General features: G+C 46.9%; 1 protein-coding gene across 3 annotated transcripts in view; it reads right to left on the minus strand.

The window, feature by feature from the left end:
- Window positions 1-13,563, minus strand: part of TMEM185A (transmembrane protein 185A) — a 41,800-nt gene extending 28,237 nt beyond the window's left edge. The window contains exons 1-2 of one of the 3 annotated variants that reach the window (XM_033944496.1): window positions 13,285-13,561; window positions 2,207-2,353 (exon numbers count right to left, since the gene is read on the minus strand). Coding sequence is in view for 2 of the 3 variants with exons in the window: in XM_033944495.1 (XP_033800386.1) it covers window positions 13,285-13,322 (38 nt within the window). In the remaining variant the exon portion in view is untranslated. Of the gene's footprint in view, window positions 1-2,206; window positions 2,354-13,284 lie in introns of all 3 variants that reach the window. The other 2 variants (XM_033944495.1, XM_033944497.1) reach the window with 2 other exon arrangements.
- Between the last annotated feature and the right edge of the window lie 229 nt (window positions 13,564-13,792).

Raw genomic sequence — 13,792 nt, forward strand, 5'->3', positions numbered from 1 at the left:
ATGAAAAAGCATAAAAATGTGGAATTTTGAAAAGGAAGCCATAAAAACATTCAAAATTAGGTTAACACAGCTGACAGTGATTGAAATAGTGCTGCAAAATCAAAATAAGTTTACATTCCAAGTAGGACATTCCTTTATATTCACTGTGCTGAAAAAATATATTTGGAGGTAGCACTAGCTACAGAATGTATTTAGGGCATAGTTTAAAATTCAGAGGCAGTGAATCAACTTGGAATCAGATTGAAGAATCCCAGTAAAAAAAGGTCTCTCCATAGGGATGGGATGAGTCAGAGGAAGCCTCTGGTGCAGGGGGTACATAGATAGTGCTGTGCTGCTGTCTAAGCAACTTTGAAGGTATAGGGAAGCAGGTGAGAAAGGGAAGTATACAGAGAAATGCTGATTGTGCTGCTGACAGGGTGGGGCGGAAGGAGGCAGCAATGTTGAATTTGGAGGATGGGGGGGAGGAGAGAGAGAGACATGTGGGACTGGGAGAGGGCAGAAAGGAGGGAGGGAAGAAATATGGACACAACTCAAAAATAAAATGCTGAACCTAAGGGCAGAATTGATGGAAACAGGGCAGAAACAAAATGCTGGCAGGCTGGCCACCACAATTAACCAATTTATTTATTAATAAAAATGGTGTCTATTTTATAGGCCTCTATCATATCTCCTCTCAGCCCTCCAAACTGAAGAGCCCTAAACCTCTTTAACCATTCTCTCTAGAGCAGGGGTGTCAAGCTCAATCACATAAGGGGCCAAAATCTAAAACATAGACTAAGTCGCGGGCCAAATTTTTTATTAAGATACTTAGGGGATACTTTTATTAAGGTATCTAACCAATTTAGCTCACGCTAAAGATTAGCACATGCTAAATGTGCACCTTAATAAAAGGACCCCTTAGTCTTAGGGGAAGTATAGGGTCACAATCTCTACAACCCTACGCCGGCTCTGTGATGTAAACAAAATTAATAAGAAAGACTTTTCCTCTCTTTTAGGTCCTAGTTCACACTTGCTATCTAACACCAGCACTGACAAGGTACACATTTCAAACCTGACATATTGTAATCACAAAACAGAAAATAAAATTATTTTTTCTACCCTTTTGTTGGCTGCTCATTATTCAAATCATGTTGGACCTAGGCTGTGGTTGTCTTCTGATAACTCGCTTGACAGGGTCTCCTGCACATTTGTTGTTTTCGTCTTTCTCCATGCTAACCATCCATCTTTCATCTCTGTCCTCTCCTTCTGTTTATCTTTCTTCCCCCGGAGGTCTGGCATAGTTCCCTTTTTTTGTCTCCATCCCCGCAGCTGTAGCGATGGACCCTACCATCTCTCCTTTTCTCAACTACCCTTTCATCCAACATCTCCCCTCCTTCCTCACCACCCCAGTGTCCATCATCTCTCCCTTTCTCTTCCCAACTACCCTACTAGCCAGTATCTCTATCCCCACTCTACACCATCCCTTGTGTCCAACTTCTCTCCCCTACTGTTCCTTCCCTCCCTCCATCCCATTGTCCACCATCTCTCTCCTTCTCCTCTGTTTGTTTTTAAGATCTGTTATTTCTTCCCTTCCTCCCCATTCTCAGTCCAGCATATGTACATCTCTTTGGACCCCTCTTTTCCTCCCTCCATGTACTTCAACACCAGGGGCCAGCCGCCCCCAAGGCCTGCATGTTTCCCTTCTTTTTAGCATCCTCAAGCTTCCTGGTCTCACCTTCAAAGCAGCCTGCAGAGGATTGCTGGTCAGCTGTAGTGAACCTAGCAGGCTGCCATTGGCCTCCACAGAAAAATTCCCTCTGCCATGGTCCCGCCCCTCCTCTGATGTAAGATTTTGGATATACCTGTATTGTTATTTGAATATTTTTATTGCTGCAATTGTCTATTGCTAAGATTTGATTTATTCTTGCTGTACACTGTTTTGAGTGAATTCCTTCAAAAAAGCAGTAAGTCCTTTTTTTAAAAAAAATTCAAACAGGAAGAGCTTGGTAGTCTACCAAATCAAATGCTGTTACATGATTACTATTCCACTTGTCTACAGTGACCTTAATTATTCTGTGACGGGTGATCAATATCATCTCAATACTATCACACTATTTTCTAAATCTAAGGCAAGCCTTCCTTTTGCTAAATTCATGCTGATTCTCTGACCGATTAAAAAGTGTTTATTAATTTCTCAAAAATAGATATGGTAAAATTATCTCCTTACCTGTTAATTTTCTTTCCTTTAGTCACAGCAGATAAATACAGAGACTAGTGGAATTACATCCATCAACCAGCAGGTGGAGATAGAAAGCACTTGATTTATCCTCGGGTATATCTTGGATGCACAGCCTCCTGGCCAACCAGTATAGGTCTTCTCGAAGCAGTTGAATTAAAACAAAGAAAAAGCAAATAAAAGGCATGAGACACATGAAACATAAGACACATATGCAACTTCATTCCCTTACATGTGCTACCCGCACCATTAATGCTTCAATTCGAGAATGCAATTTCAGCCGAAAGCATGTTGAAACCGTGCCTGAGAGTGACCAAACCCCACAACAGGGCGGGGCTTAGATTCATCTGCTGTGACTAAAGCAAAGAAAATTAACAGGACATAATTTTACCTTGTCATCAACAGCAGATGAATCCAGAGACTAGTGGGATGTACCAAAACAGTCCAAACGTAGGGAGGGAAATAAAGAAGCGAACGGGAAAACCCTCGCCCCCAAATCCTGCCCTGCAGCATGCGTCCAAGGAGATACTACACTCCAGAGAGTATGTCACCCACGATCATACAGAGGCTACCCTCCCTAGCATATGTGAGCAGGAGTCATCTTCGCCTGAGAGCACCATGCTGCAGAAACCACAGCTACATCGCCCTCCAAAATCCATAATCAAGAACAATACCAGAGGAGAGGCAAGACACCAAAACTGGGCCCTGAAGTGACAAGTGCCTTTCCTAGAGCCCCCAAATAAATACAGCGACAACCTCAGACACTGAGACATCTGATTCAACTTTTATTCCATTCCTCCACAAGAATGACCCAGAAGGAGTGGAAAGAAAAAACTCTGAGCCAGAAAGAGCTGCAGCTAGTCCGCAACCAGCCTAGCCCCAGCCTAGAAGGGATTATACAAGGTACACTAGGATGCCAGTGAAATGGCGCCCCGGCAAAGGACAACCACCTGGGGCCTGCCAAACAGTGAGGGCAAAGGAATCACTGCCAGAAGAGGTGTCCCTCCTCCAAGAGGAGAAAGACTGACAGCGGCGGCGCCAGTAGCTGCAGCTCCCCCCTTTTATAGCAGGAGGGAAGGGCCTTGGCCGACCGCCCACTGCTACCCGCCCCAGCTGCAAGCCAATGGCGGCACGCGACTAAGGCCGAAGCAGCCTTGGCTCTCCTACGCGATAAAGGAGCAACAAACTTATCCCCCCCGGCGCCTCTCTGAAGAGAATGGCGACCTCTATAGCCCCGCACCCACCGAACGAGTGAGCTTATGGGACTTATGTATCCAGGTTCTTTGGGGGTGGGGGGAAGAGGGAGGTATTTCCCCCTCCCCAAAAATGGCACTATACAGCCCCAATCTCACAGCTCAACTGAGGCCTAAGGCCGCAGGCCCATGTCTCTACTGAGGCCTAAGGCCGCAGGCCCATGTCTCTACTGAGGCCTAAGCCACTGGAACATTTCTCTACTGAGGCCTAAGGCCACAGGAACATTTCTCCTCTGAGGTCTAAGCCACAAGAATATGATTTACCTGAAGCCTAAGCTACCGGAATATGATTTACCTGAAGCCTAAGCTACCGGAATATGACTTACCTGAAGCCTAAGCCACCGGAATATGACTTACCTGAAGCCTAAGCCACCGGAATATGACTTACCTGAAGCCTAAGCCACCGGAATATGACTTACCTGAAGCCTAAGCCACCGGAATATGACTTACCTGAAGCCTAAGCCACCGGAACAGTTCCTACCCGAGGCCTAAGCCACCGGAATCTTTCTTTACTGAGGCCTAGGCCACAGGAATATTTCTCAACTGAGGCCAAAGCCACAGGAATATCTTTCTTTTCTGATCCAGGAAACTGAAGCCGGTAGCTGCCAAACTTGGCTCGAAATCCACCGTAGAATCCAGGAGCTTTGTCCTGTAGTCCAGAAAGCACAGTTACTTACCGTAACAGGTGTTATCCAGGGACAGCAGGCAGATATTCTTGACTGATGGGTGACGGCACTGACGGAGCCCCGGTACGGACAATTTTAGAGTGATTGCACTCTAAGAACTTGGAAAGTTCTAGTAGGCCGCACCGCGCACGCGCGAGTGCCTTCCCGCCCGACAAAGGCGCGCGGTCCCCAGTTAGGATAAGCCAGCTAAGAAGCCAACCCGGGGAGGTGGGTGGGACGCAAGAATATCTGCCTGCTGTCCCTGGATAACACCTGTTACGGTAAGTAACTGTGCTTTATCCCAGGACAAGCAGGCAGCATATTCTTGACTGATGGGTGACCTCCAAGCTAACAAAAAGAGGGATGGAGGGAAGGTTGGCCATTAGGAAAACAAATTTTGCAAAACAGATTGGCCGAAGTGTCCATCCCGTCTGGAGAAAGCATCCAGACAATAGTGAGATGTAAAAGTATGAACTGAGGACCAAGTAGCAGCCTTGCAGATTTCCTCAATAGGAGTGGAACGGAGGAAAGCTACAGATGCTGCCATAGCTCGAACTCTATGGGCCGTGACAGAACCTTCCAGTGTCAGTCCGGTCTGAGCATAACAGAATGAAATGCACGCTGCCAGCCAATTAGACAACGTACGTTTAGAAACAGGACGCCCCAATTTATTCGGATCAAAGGACAGAAAGAGTTGGGAAGCTGATCTGTGGGGCTTAGTACGCTCTAAATAGTAAGCTAGAGCCCTTTACCATCCAAGTAATGCTAGAGCCTGTTCTCCAGAATGAGAGTGAGGTTTTCGGAAAGAAGACAGGCAGAACAATGATTGGTTGAGATGGAATTCAGAGACAACCTTAGGGAGAAACTTTGGATGTGTACGCAGAACCACTTTGTCATGATGAAAGACCGTAAAGGTGGATCTGCAAACTAGTGCATGTAGCTCACTGACCCTCCTGGCAGAGGTAAGAGCAATAAAGGAAAAGTACTTTCCAAGTGCAGAAACTTGAAAGGAGTGGTAGCCAAAGGTTCAAATGGAGGCTTCATTAAGGCGGAGAAGTACCACATTGAGATCCCAGATTACAGGAGGGGCTTTAAGAGGTGGTTTCACATTGAAAAGACCCGCATGAACCTGGACACCAAGGGATGAGCTGAGAGAAGTTTTCCATGAACCGGCTCATGAAAAGCAGCAATTGCACTGAGGTGGACTCTGATGGAAGTAGACTTGAAGGCCAGAGTCAGACAAAGAAAGCAGATAATCCAACAATGTCTCCACTGCCAGGGAAGTGGGATCAAGATGATGAAGAAGACACCAGGAAGAAAATCTGTGTCCACTTCTGGATGGTAACAATTGCAGAGTGGCTGGTTTCCTGGAGGCATCTCAGAATGGAACGAACGGGTTTGAGACAAAAGAGTATCATGAGAAGTCAGCCCGAGAGATACCAAGCTGTCAGGTGCAGAGACTGGAGGTTGGGATGTAGAAGGGTCTCCTGATGCTGTGTAAGCAGAGAAGGAAACAGTGGAAGAAGAAAAGGTTCCCTGGAACTGAGTTGAAGTAGAAGGGAGAACCAATGTTGCTGGGCCACCTCGGAGCAATCAGAATCATGGTGGCTCGTTCCCTCTTGAGCTTGAACAAGGTTCTTAACATGAGAGGCAGAGGAGGGAAAGCGTACAGGAACAGATTGGACCAATCGAGGAGAAATGCATCCGCTGCTAGACGGTGAGGAGAGTAGAGTCTGGAGCAGAAATAGGGGTAGCTGTGATTGTGAGGAGCTGCAAAGAGGTCTATCTGAGGAGTGTCCCCATTGTAGCGAAGATGGACTGTAAGAGTGAAAGGATCGAGTGTCCCACTCGTGAGGCTGGAGAATTCTGCTGAGCTTGTCCGCTAAGGAATTCTGTTCTCCCTGAATGTAGATAGCTTTTAGGAATAGATGGTGATCTATGGCCCAAGTCCCAGATCTTCTGGCTTCCTTGGCACAAGAGGCGAGAGCCTGTCCCACCCTGCTTGTTGATGTAGTATTGCAACTTGATTATCTGTGCACAGCAGGAGGACTTGAGGAAAGAGAAGATGTTGGAAGGCCTTGAGGGCATAAAACATCGCTCTGAGTTCCAGGAAATTGATGTGATGCTTCATTCCTGAGCTGTCCAAAGTCCTTGAGTTTGGAACTCGTATCAAGTGAGCTCCCCAAGCGTAAGGGGAGGCGTTGAGGTGGTGATGATAAGTTGATGAGGAGGTAGATGGAAGAGAAGACCCCTGGAGAGATTTGAGGATATCAACCACCATTGTAGAGACTGAACGAAAGAGATGATGTTCACAGATATGTGACGTGAGCAAGATCCATCGCTTGAGACCACTGGGTAGCTAGGGTCCATTGAGGAGTGTGCAGGTGAAGACGTGCGAAGGGTGTGACATGAACTGTGGGAGGCCATGTGACCCAAAAGTATCATCATTTGCTTGGCTGAGATGGAACGTTGTGGAAGCACCTGCTGACATAGAAATTGAAGCATTTGAAGACGGTTGGACGATAGGAACGCTCTCATGAGGACTGTGTCCAGCACCGCTCCAATGAATTGAAGTCTCTGAGAGGGGATGAGATGAGACTTGGGTAGATTGATCTCGAACCCCAGAAATTGTAGAGAACAGGATGGTCTGGTTGGTGGCCAGGAAGTAACTGTCTGAGATGAATTGGTCTTTATCAACCAATCGTCCAGTAAGGAAACACCTGAAGGTGGTGGGAACGTAGAAAGGCAGCTACCACAATCAGACATTTGGTAAACACTCTTGGAGAGGAGGCAAGACCGAAGGGTAGAACCTTGTACTGGTAATGACAACGATTGATCATGAAGCGTAGGTACTGTCTGGAGGCCAGAGGCTTCTTTGAGATCGAGGGAACATAGCCAGTCGCCTTGATTGAGAAGAGGGTAAAGAGTGGCCAGAGAAAGCATTCTGAATTTTTCTTTGACCAAGCATTTGTTGAGATTGCGAAGATCTAAAATGGGTCTGAGATCTCCTGTTTTTTTTGGGACTAGAAATAACGGGAGTAGAATCCCTGCCCCTTTTGATCTAGAGGAACTTCCTCTATGGCGTTCAGAAGGAGGAGGGATTGAACCTCTTGAAGAAGGAGGGAAGACTGAGGAGTGTTCAAAGCAGACTCTTTTGGTAGACTTTGGGCAGGAGAGTCTGAAAGTTGAGAGAGTAGCCGTGGCGGATGATGTTGAGGACCCACTGATCCGAGGTGATGGTTTCCCATACGGCTTATTAAATGAGTAAGGCATCCTCCTTTAGGCAGTGGAAGATGGGCAGATGGAGGGATACTGGCTATGTCCTGGAGAACCAAGTCAAAAGGGTTGTGAGGATTTTTGTGGAGGAGGAGGCTTCACCTGTTGTTCTGCTGCATGAGCTCGGTCTATTGTTTTGCCTCTGCTTGTTGCCTCTGACAGCCTGGGTTGTTGAGGTTGCCTGTGGCAAAGGACGAGCCACAAATCGACGTTGGTATGCCGATTGCTGACGAAAAGGGCCTGGTAGGTGGGGTCTTCTTTTTTGTTTTGAGGAGAGTATCCCATCTAGTCTCATGAGCTGAAAGCTTTTGGGTAGTGGAGTCCATGGATTCCCAAAACAGCTCATCCCCCAGGCAAGGTGCATTAGCCAGTCGATCCTGATGATTGACATCAAGTTCTGAAACTCTGAGCCAAGCCAGTCGACGCATAGCCACCGACATAGCCGTGGCTCGAGAGGTCAGCTCAAAGGTGTCATAGATCGATCTGACCATGAACTTACGAAGTTGTAAGAGCGATGAAGAAGTTTGGCGAAAGGCAGATCTTTTACTGTCAGGGAGGTATTTTTCAAAAGAGTGACAAATTTTGATATGAGATGCTTAAGGTAGAAAGAAAAATGGAAAGCATAAGTTCCCTGATCTATTAGCAAGCATCGCATTCCTGGATATAACCTCTTGCCAAACTTATCCATGGCTTTACCTTCTCTGCCAGGAGGGACAGAGGCGTACACACTAGCCCCCGTAGATTTCTTTTAAAGTGGACTCCACTAATAAAGATTCATGAGGGAGTTGAGGTTTGTCAAAACCTGGAATAGGTATGACCTTATATAGGGAGTCCAGTTTTCGAGGAGCTCCTGGAATGGTCAAGGGCGTCTCCAGATTTTTGTAGAAATGTTTCTCGCAAAATATCATGGAGAGGTAATTTTAGGAATTCCCTTGGAGCTGGTCAAAGTCCAGTGCATCGAGAAATGCCTTGGATTTTTTAGACTCAGCCTCAAGGGAATAGAGAGAGATTCACACATCTCTTTGAGAAACGAAGTGAAAGAAGTTGCATCAGGTTTGGAGGATGGATCTAAACCAGAAGGATCCTTGTCCCCTGATGAACACTCTCCCTCAGAGAGGAAAGGCTCCTCTGAATCACCCCACAGATCAGGGTCCCTCCACTTGAAAGCTCCGGTCCTGTGACTCCGGTGTGGAGGGTTCCAGGTGTCGAGTCTTGTGAGTCAACTTACCAGATCTCTGTGAAACGGTACCGGGAGATGTTATGGGGTGTGCCGGTGGCCGGAAGTTCTGTACGGCCTGGTTGTAAGGACCCTTCCGGTTCCGGCGCTAAGGATATAGGCAGTGGATGCTGGAATGAAGCACGTAGCTAGCCGGGAACCGGTGACAAATGTGGCATACCGATAAAAGAGGTTGCTCCACTGCTGGTACCAGGTGGCTCAGATCTGAGGACCGAGGACAGATGAAGGCTCGGAGAGTCAAAAGAGCAGAAATTGGACTGTTGTAATTGCGCCTTGTACTGCATCTTGCAGGAACGGGGCGAATTCGAGCGTCGTTCCAGCGGAAGGAACAGTCGGTACCGGCTTTTTCTCTGCTGCGGTACCTTTGGTGCCGCTCCTATCACTCCGAAGAGGGAACCCGAGGGTCGAGGGGCTCACCTCAATCGGAGCGGAGCGCTTCCGTGGCGCCTCGAGGTCGGCAGGGATTGGGCGTCGCTGCCACTGAGACTGGGAGGGCGTTCCAGCGGGAAGGCTGCTTAGCCGGCTTACCTGAGGGATGCGACGCCGGCGCAGTGTCGCGCGGCGTCGAGTGAGGTAGGTGCCGACTGCGTCGGGGCCGAAGTCGGGACCGGTGCCCGCCAAATCCGACATCTCGGTACCAAATAAAAAGCCGCTGTTGGAATCTGGCGGTTTTTTAAAGTTCTCTTTTTTAGAGTGGCACAGCGGGTGCAGGTGGACACCCGATGGTCAAGACCCAGGCACTGTAAGCACCAGTTGTGCAGGTCGGTGAGGGAAATGGGCCTTGCGCACCGCTGGCACTTTTTAAAACCGGGTTGGGGGGGGGCATGAACGTGAAAACGGCTTCTGCCAAATCGAAGGCCGAGGCCTCGATAGTGGCAGCAGGCCCCGCCGGGGCGAACCCGAAAAAAGAAAAGAAAATTCTTTTTTTTAAAAAAAAAATAAGAAAAAGAAAAAGAAGGGAAATAATTCTGAAAAGGTTTACGCGAGCGGGAAGGCGTTTGAGAAAAAATTTTCAACAGCCGTTGAAAGTTGCGTCTTCTTAGCTCCGCGGAAACTAAGAAACTGGGGACCGCGCGCCTCTGTCGGGCGAGAAGGCACTCGTGCGTGCGCGGTGCGGCCTACTAGAACTTTCCAAGTTCTTAGAGTGCAATCACTCTAAAATTGTCCGTACCGGGGCTCCGTCGGTGCCGTCACCCATCAGTCAAGAATATGCTGCCTGCTTGTCCTGGGATAAGGCACCACATCCAGCAGGGTAAGAGACCTGGGTGGGCCCAGGTATACCTCTAAAGCTGGCACCATTCAGCCAGAACACCCCTCCTTCCAAACATCCAGGCCTGGAGCCACAAGCAGAAGCCAGGAGCTGTGAGGGACACATCCATGTACCTGCTAGAGATAGAGTATACTGGCTGGCCAGGAGGCTGTGCATCCAAGATATACCCGAGGATAAATCAAGTGCTCTCTATCTCCACCTGTTGGTTGATGGATGTAATCCCACTAATCTCTGGATTCATCTGCTGTTGATGAGAAGGAAAGCAGAATTAGAAAAAAAAAAAGAAGTACAGAGAAGGATGAAAAAATGCTAAACAAAAACGGGATGACTTCCTTATGAGGAAAGGCTAAAGAGGTTAGGGCTTTTCAGCCTGGAAAAGAGATGACCAAGGAGAGATATGATAGAGGTCTATAAAGTACTGAGAGAAGTGTAACAGGTAGATGTAAATCATTTTACTCTTTCCAAAATAATACAAGGACTAACTAAGGGGCAAGTAAAGAAGCTATAAATAGTAAATTTCAAATAAACCAGAAAAATATTTCTTCATCAGTAACGCGGCAGACTGAATTCCCCGACGGACAAGGCCAAGCAGCCTGTATAGAGTGCTGCTGGCCCGACGCTGCTTTGGATCAAGGTAGGGCTCACTCGCGGTCGGCAGGAAGGGTCAGCAGAGGTTCAGCTATGCGGTGGGGGCAGGGGGGTGCTCAAGGGTTCTGCTGTACAAGGGATGGGAGTGAGGGAGGGAAGGATGGATAGAAGCTGGGCAAGGGTTCTGCTGTACGAGGGATGGGAGAAAAGATGCTACACATGTGGGGGAGAGAAAGGAAAGGAAGAATTGGGGTGAAGGAGAGGAATGGAAAGATGATTATGTGCTACCCCAAAAATAAGACCTAGTGCATTTTTTTGGGCTCAAAATTAATATAAGTCACTGTTTAATTATTATTTCTAGGATAGACAGCATAAAATCAGTGTTATTCTTTTGGATGTTACCAGGTATTTGTGACCTTGATTGGTTGTTGTTGGAAACAGGATACTTACTGGGCTTGACGAACCTTCAGTCTGTCTTAGTGTGGCAATGCTTAGGTTGTCATTTGTTTTTCAGAACATCCTTTACTATTTTGCCTGCCACCAAAGACAGGTCCCTCCCAGATCCCACTGTAAAAAGTAGTGTTCTATCGGCCACCCACTAGTCCTCAGGCAGTATAGCTGAACATTTCAGGAACAAAATAACACATGGAAGAGCTACCCTCAATTGTACCCCATCCCACCTAATTGAACACACAATTCAACCCACAGAAAAAGAATCAACTGCAGCAGACAGAACATGGTCCCATTTCCCCAGTATACATTGGTCAGAACTCAATAAATTCTACAAAAAGTATAGCCACACATCCTGTGACCTCAACCACTGCCCACCATACCTCCTAACAACTTCCAGTGCAAAATTCCGCACTCTACTTCTACTTTGGATACAAACCATGCTCGCAGATGGCCTTTTCCCAACTGACCTCAGCGAAATCATCATCACCCTGATCCAAAAAGACCCAAAAGGACCAACTGACCGACCACCCTTCCAACTACAGACCGATTGCTTCAATACCTCTATATGCCAAACTAACAGAAGGACTAGTAGCCAAACTCCTCACCAACTATCTAGAAGACCACAACATACTTCACCCCACACAGTCAAATAACAAAGCCCCAACCTTAACCAATATAGAAATCAACTCAATCAACCTACCCCAATTCAAACCACCCTAAAACTATTAGGAATGACTATAGACAGATGCTGCACCATGCAGCCACAAATAAACAAAACAATACAGAAATCTTTTGCAGTTATAAGAAATTTAAGACAAGTACGAAAATTCTTCGAAAGACCACAATTCCAGCTCATAGTTCAATCCCTTATACTAGGCCTACTGGATTACTGCAACATCCTCTACCTCCCTTGCCCTGCAACAATGACTAAACAACTACAAACAATCCAAAATACAGCTCTGAGACTCATCTACTCACTGAAGAAACACGACCATATACAGAGGCATACACTGACTCACACTGGCTAACCAATTCAAGAAAGAATACTATTTTAAATTCTACTGCATGCTATTTAAATCTTTAAATGGAGACATCCCAATCTACCTAAACAACCGCTTCTACCAAGCTATGTCACCCAGACATAGAAAAACACACACCCCTTTCACACACCCTCCAATCAAAGAAGTCAAACGGAAAAAAAACTGTATGACGGCCTTCTAGCAACACAAGCAGCAAAACTAGATAACCAAATCTCCAACCTACTGATAATCACTCCGAATACAAGATATTCAGAAAAGAAATAAAAACAATACTCTTCAAGAAATCACTGAAACACTCTTAACATCTTAATTTACCTTCCATCCTCCTGCCTTCACCTCGCCCCACAGACACTACCTGTTCTTCTCCTCAACTCTTGAATTCATCAATGATCTTCTATTGTAATCCACCATTTATAACTCTTTTGTAATCCACCTTGAACCGCAAAGTAATGGCAGAATAGGAATCTCTAATGTAATGTAATAGCCAGTTTTAATGATATGCCACAGATTGTTTACATATTTGCAATTTCATTTCTGAATTCTTTTAGAACCCGAGAGTAAGCAACATTACTGTTTACAAGTAGAGCTCCTATTACTAAGGTGCGCTAGTGTTTTTATCACACAAAGGAAATTACTGCATGCTACGCTTCTAGAACTAACGCCAGCTCAATGCTGGCGTTAAGGTCTAGTGCACGCTATTCCGCGTGTGTTAAAGCCCTAACGCGGCTTAGTAAAAGGAGCCCTTAGAACCATAAAAATGTGAAATTAATTTTAAAACCTCAAAGTTAGGAACGTACTCGCCTAACTTCTAAATTATACAAGAAAAGGACTAAAAAGCAAATAATCTATAGGTACATTAAAAGACATTCTACATTTTAAATAAACACAAAGCCATCACAAACGTACCAGGGAGCAGGTATCCTGACTTTAGCATCCGCTAATAACCTACCAGGTATGCTCTTTGACCCTGATCAGCCCGACTAGTGCCTGTCCTACCAGAGTTTCGCTTTCGCCCCAAGTTTCGGCCGCCTCAAGTTATAAACAAAGTGCTGCGCCGCACTCCTTCCCGAGGTGGCTTTCCCTGCCTTTGGCCACAATCACAAAACAAGTTACAGCATAACCGAGTGGCAACTCTCCGCTCACCCCCTCATCGCTTCTACACTTCGACAACCCACTCCCCTCCTTCTGGAGATGCGTAGAGGTGTGGGGACCCCACAGCCACAGCCCTCTCTCGGGGCTTTCTCCCACTTCCGTCGCCCCAACCGCCATCACAAGACAAGGTCTCACCTGGGATTGAAATCTTGGAAGAGACCCCTGAGATTCATGGTACTATAGGGCGGACATAGCACTGCACCTCACACAGTACACCGCTTCCGCTTCCCGAGGCTCCGAGCCGGCCTCGACTACTACTACTTTCTGAGCCTGCGCACAAACCATCACGGGAAAAACCTACGCTCAAACGACTGCGCGCACACGCTCGCGAAGTGCAGTCTGCGCGCCTGCGCACATAGTCTCGGCGAACTCGGTCTACAGGCCTGTGCATGAACCCATTGGTTCACCTTCTTTCCAGCGCTCATTCTATCACTGAGGCCCGCCCCACGCTCTTGCGCAGACGCTGTTGAGAATCCAAGTCTGTACGCCTGCGCACAATAACGCACAAACCCATTGGTCTATTTTCTTTCGCGCACAAAAACATCAGCGGGGGAGGGGGTATATTCGAGCGTGCAGGTTATAGGCGTTGTTTTTTGTCTGAATCGATTCGTTACTGTGCAATACCTGGTGTTTTTTTTAAACA

Source organism: Geotrypetes seraphini, chromosome 5 (genome assembly GCF_902459505.1).
Source record: "Geotrypetes seraphini chromosome 5, aGeoSer1.1, whole genome shotgun sequence".
Taxonomy (NCBI): Eukaryota; Metazoa; Chordata; class Amphibia; order Gymnophiona; family Dermophiidae; genus Geotrypetes; species Geotrypetes seraphini.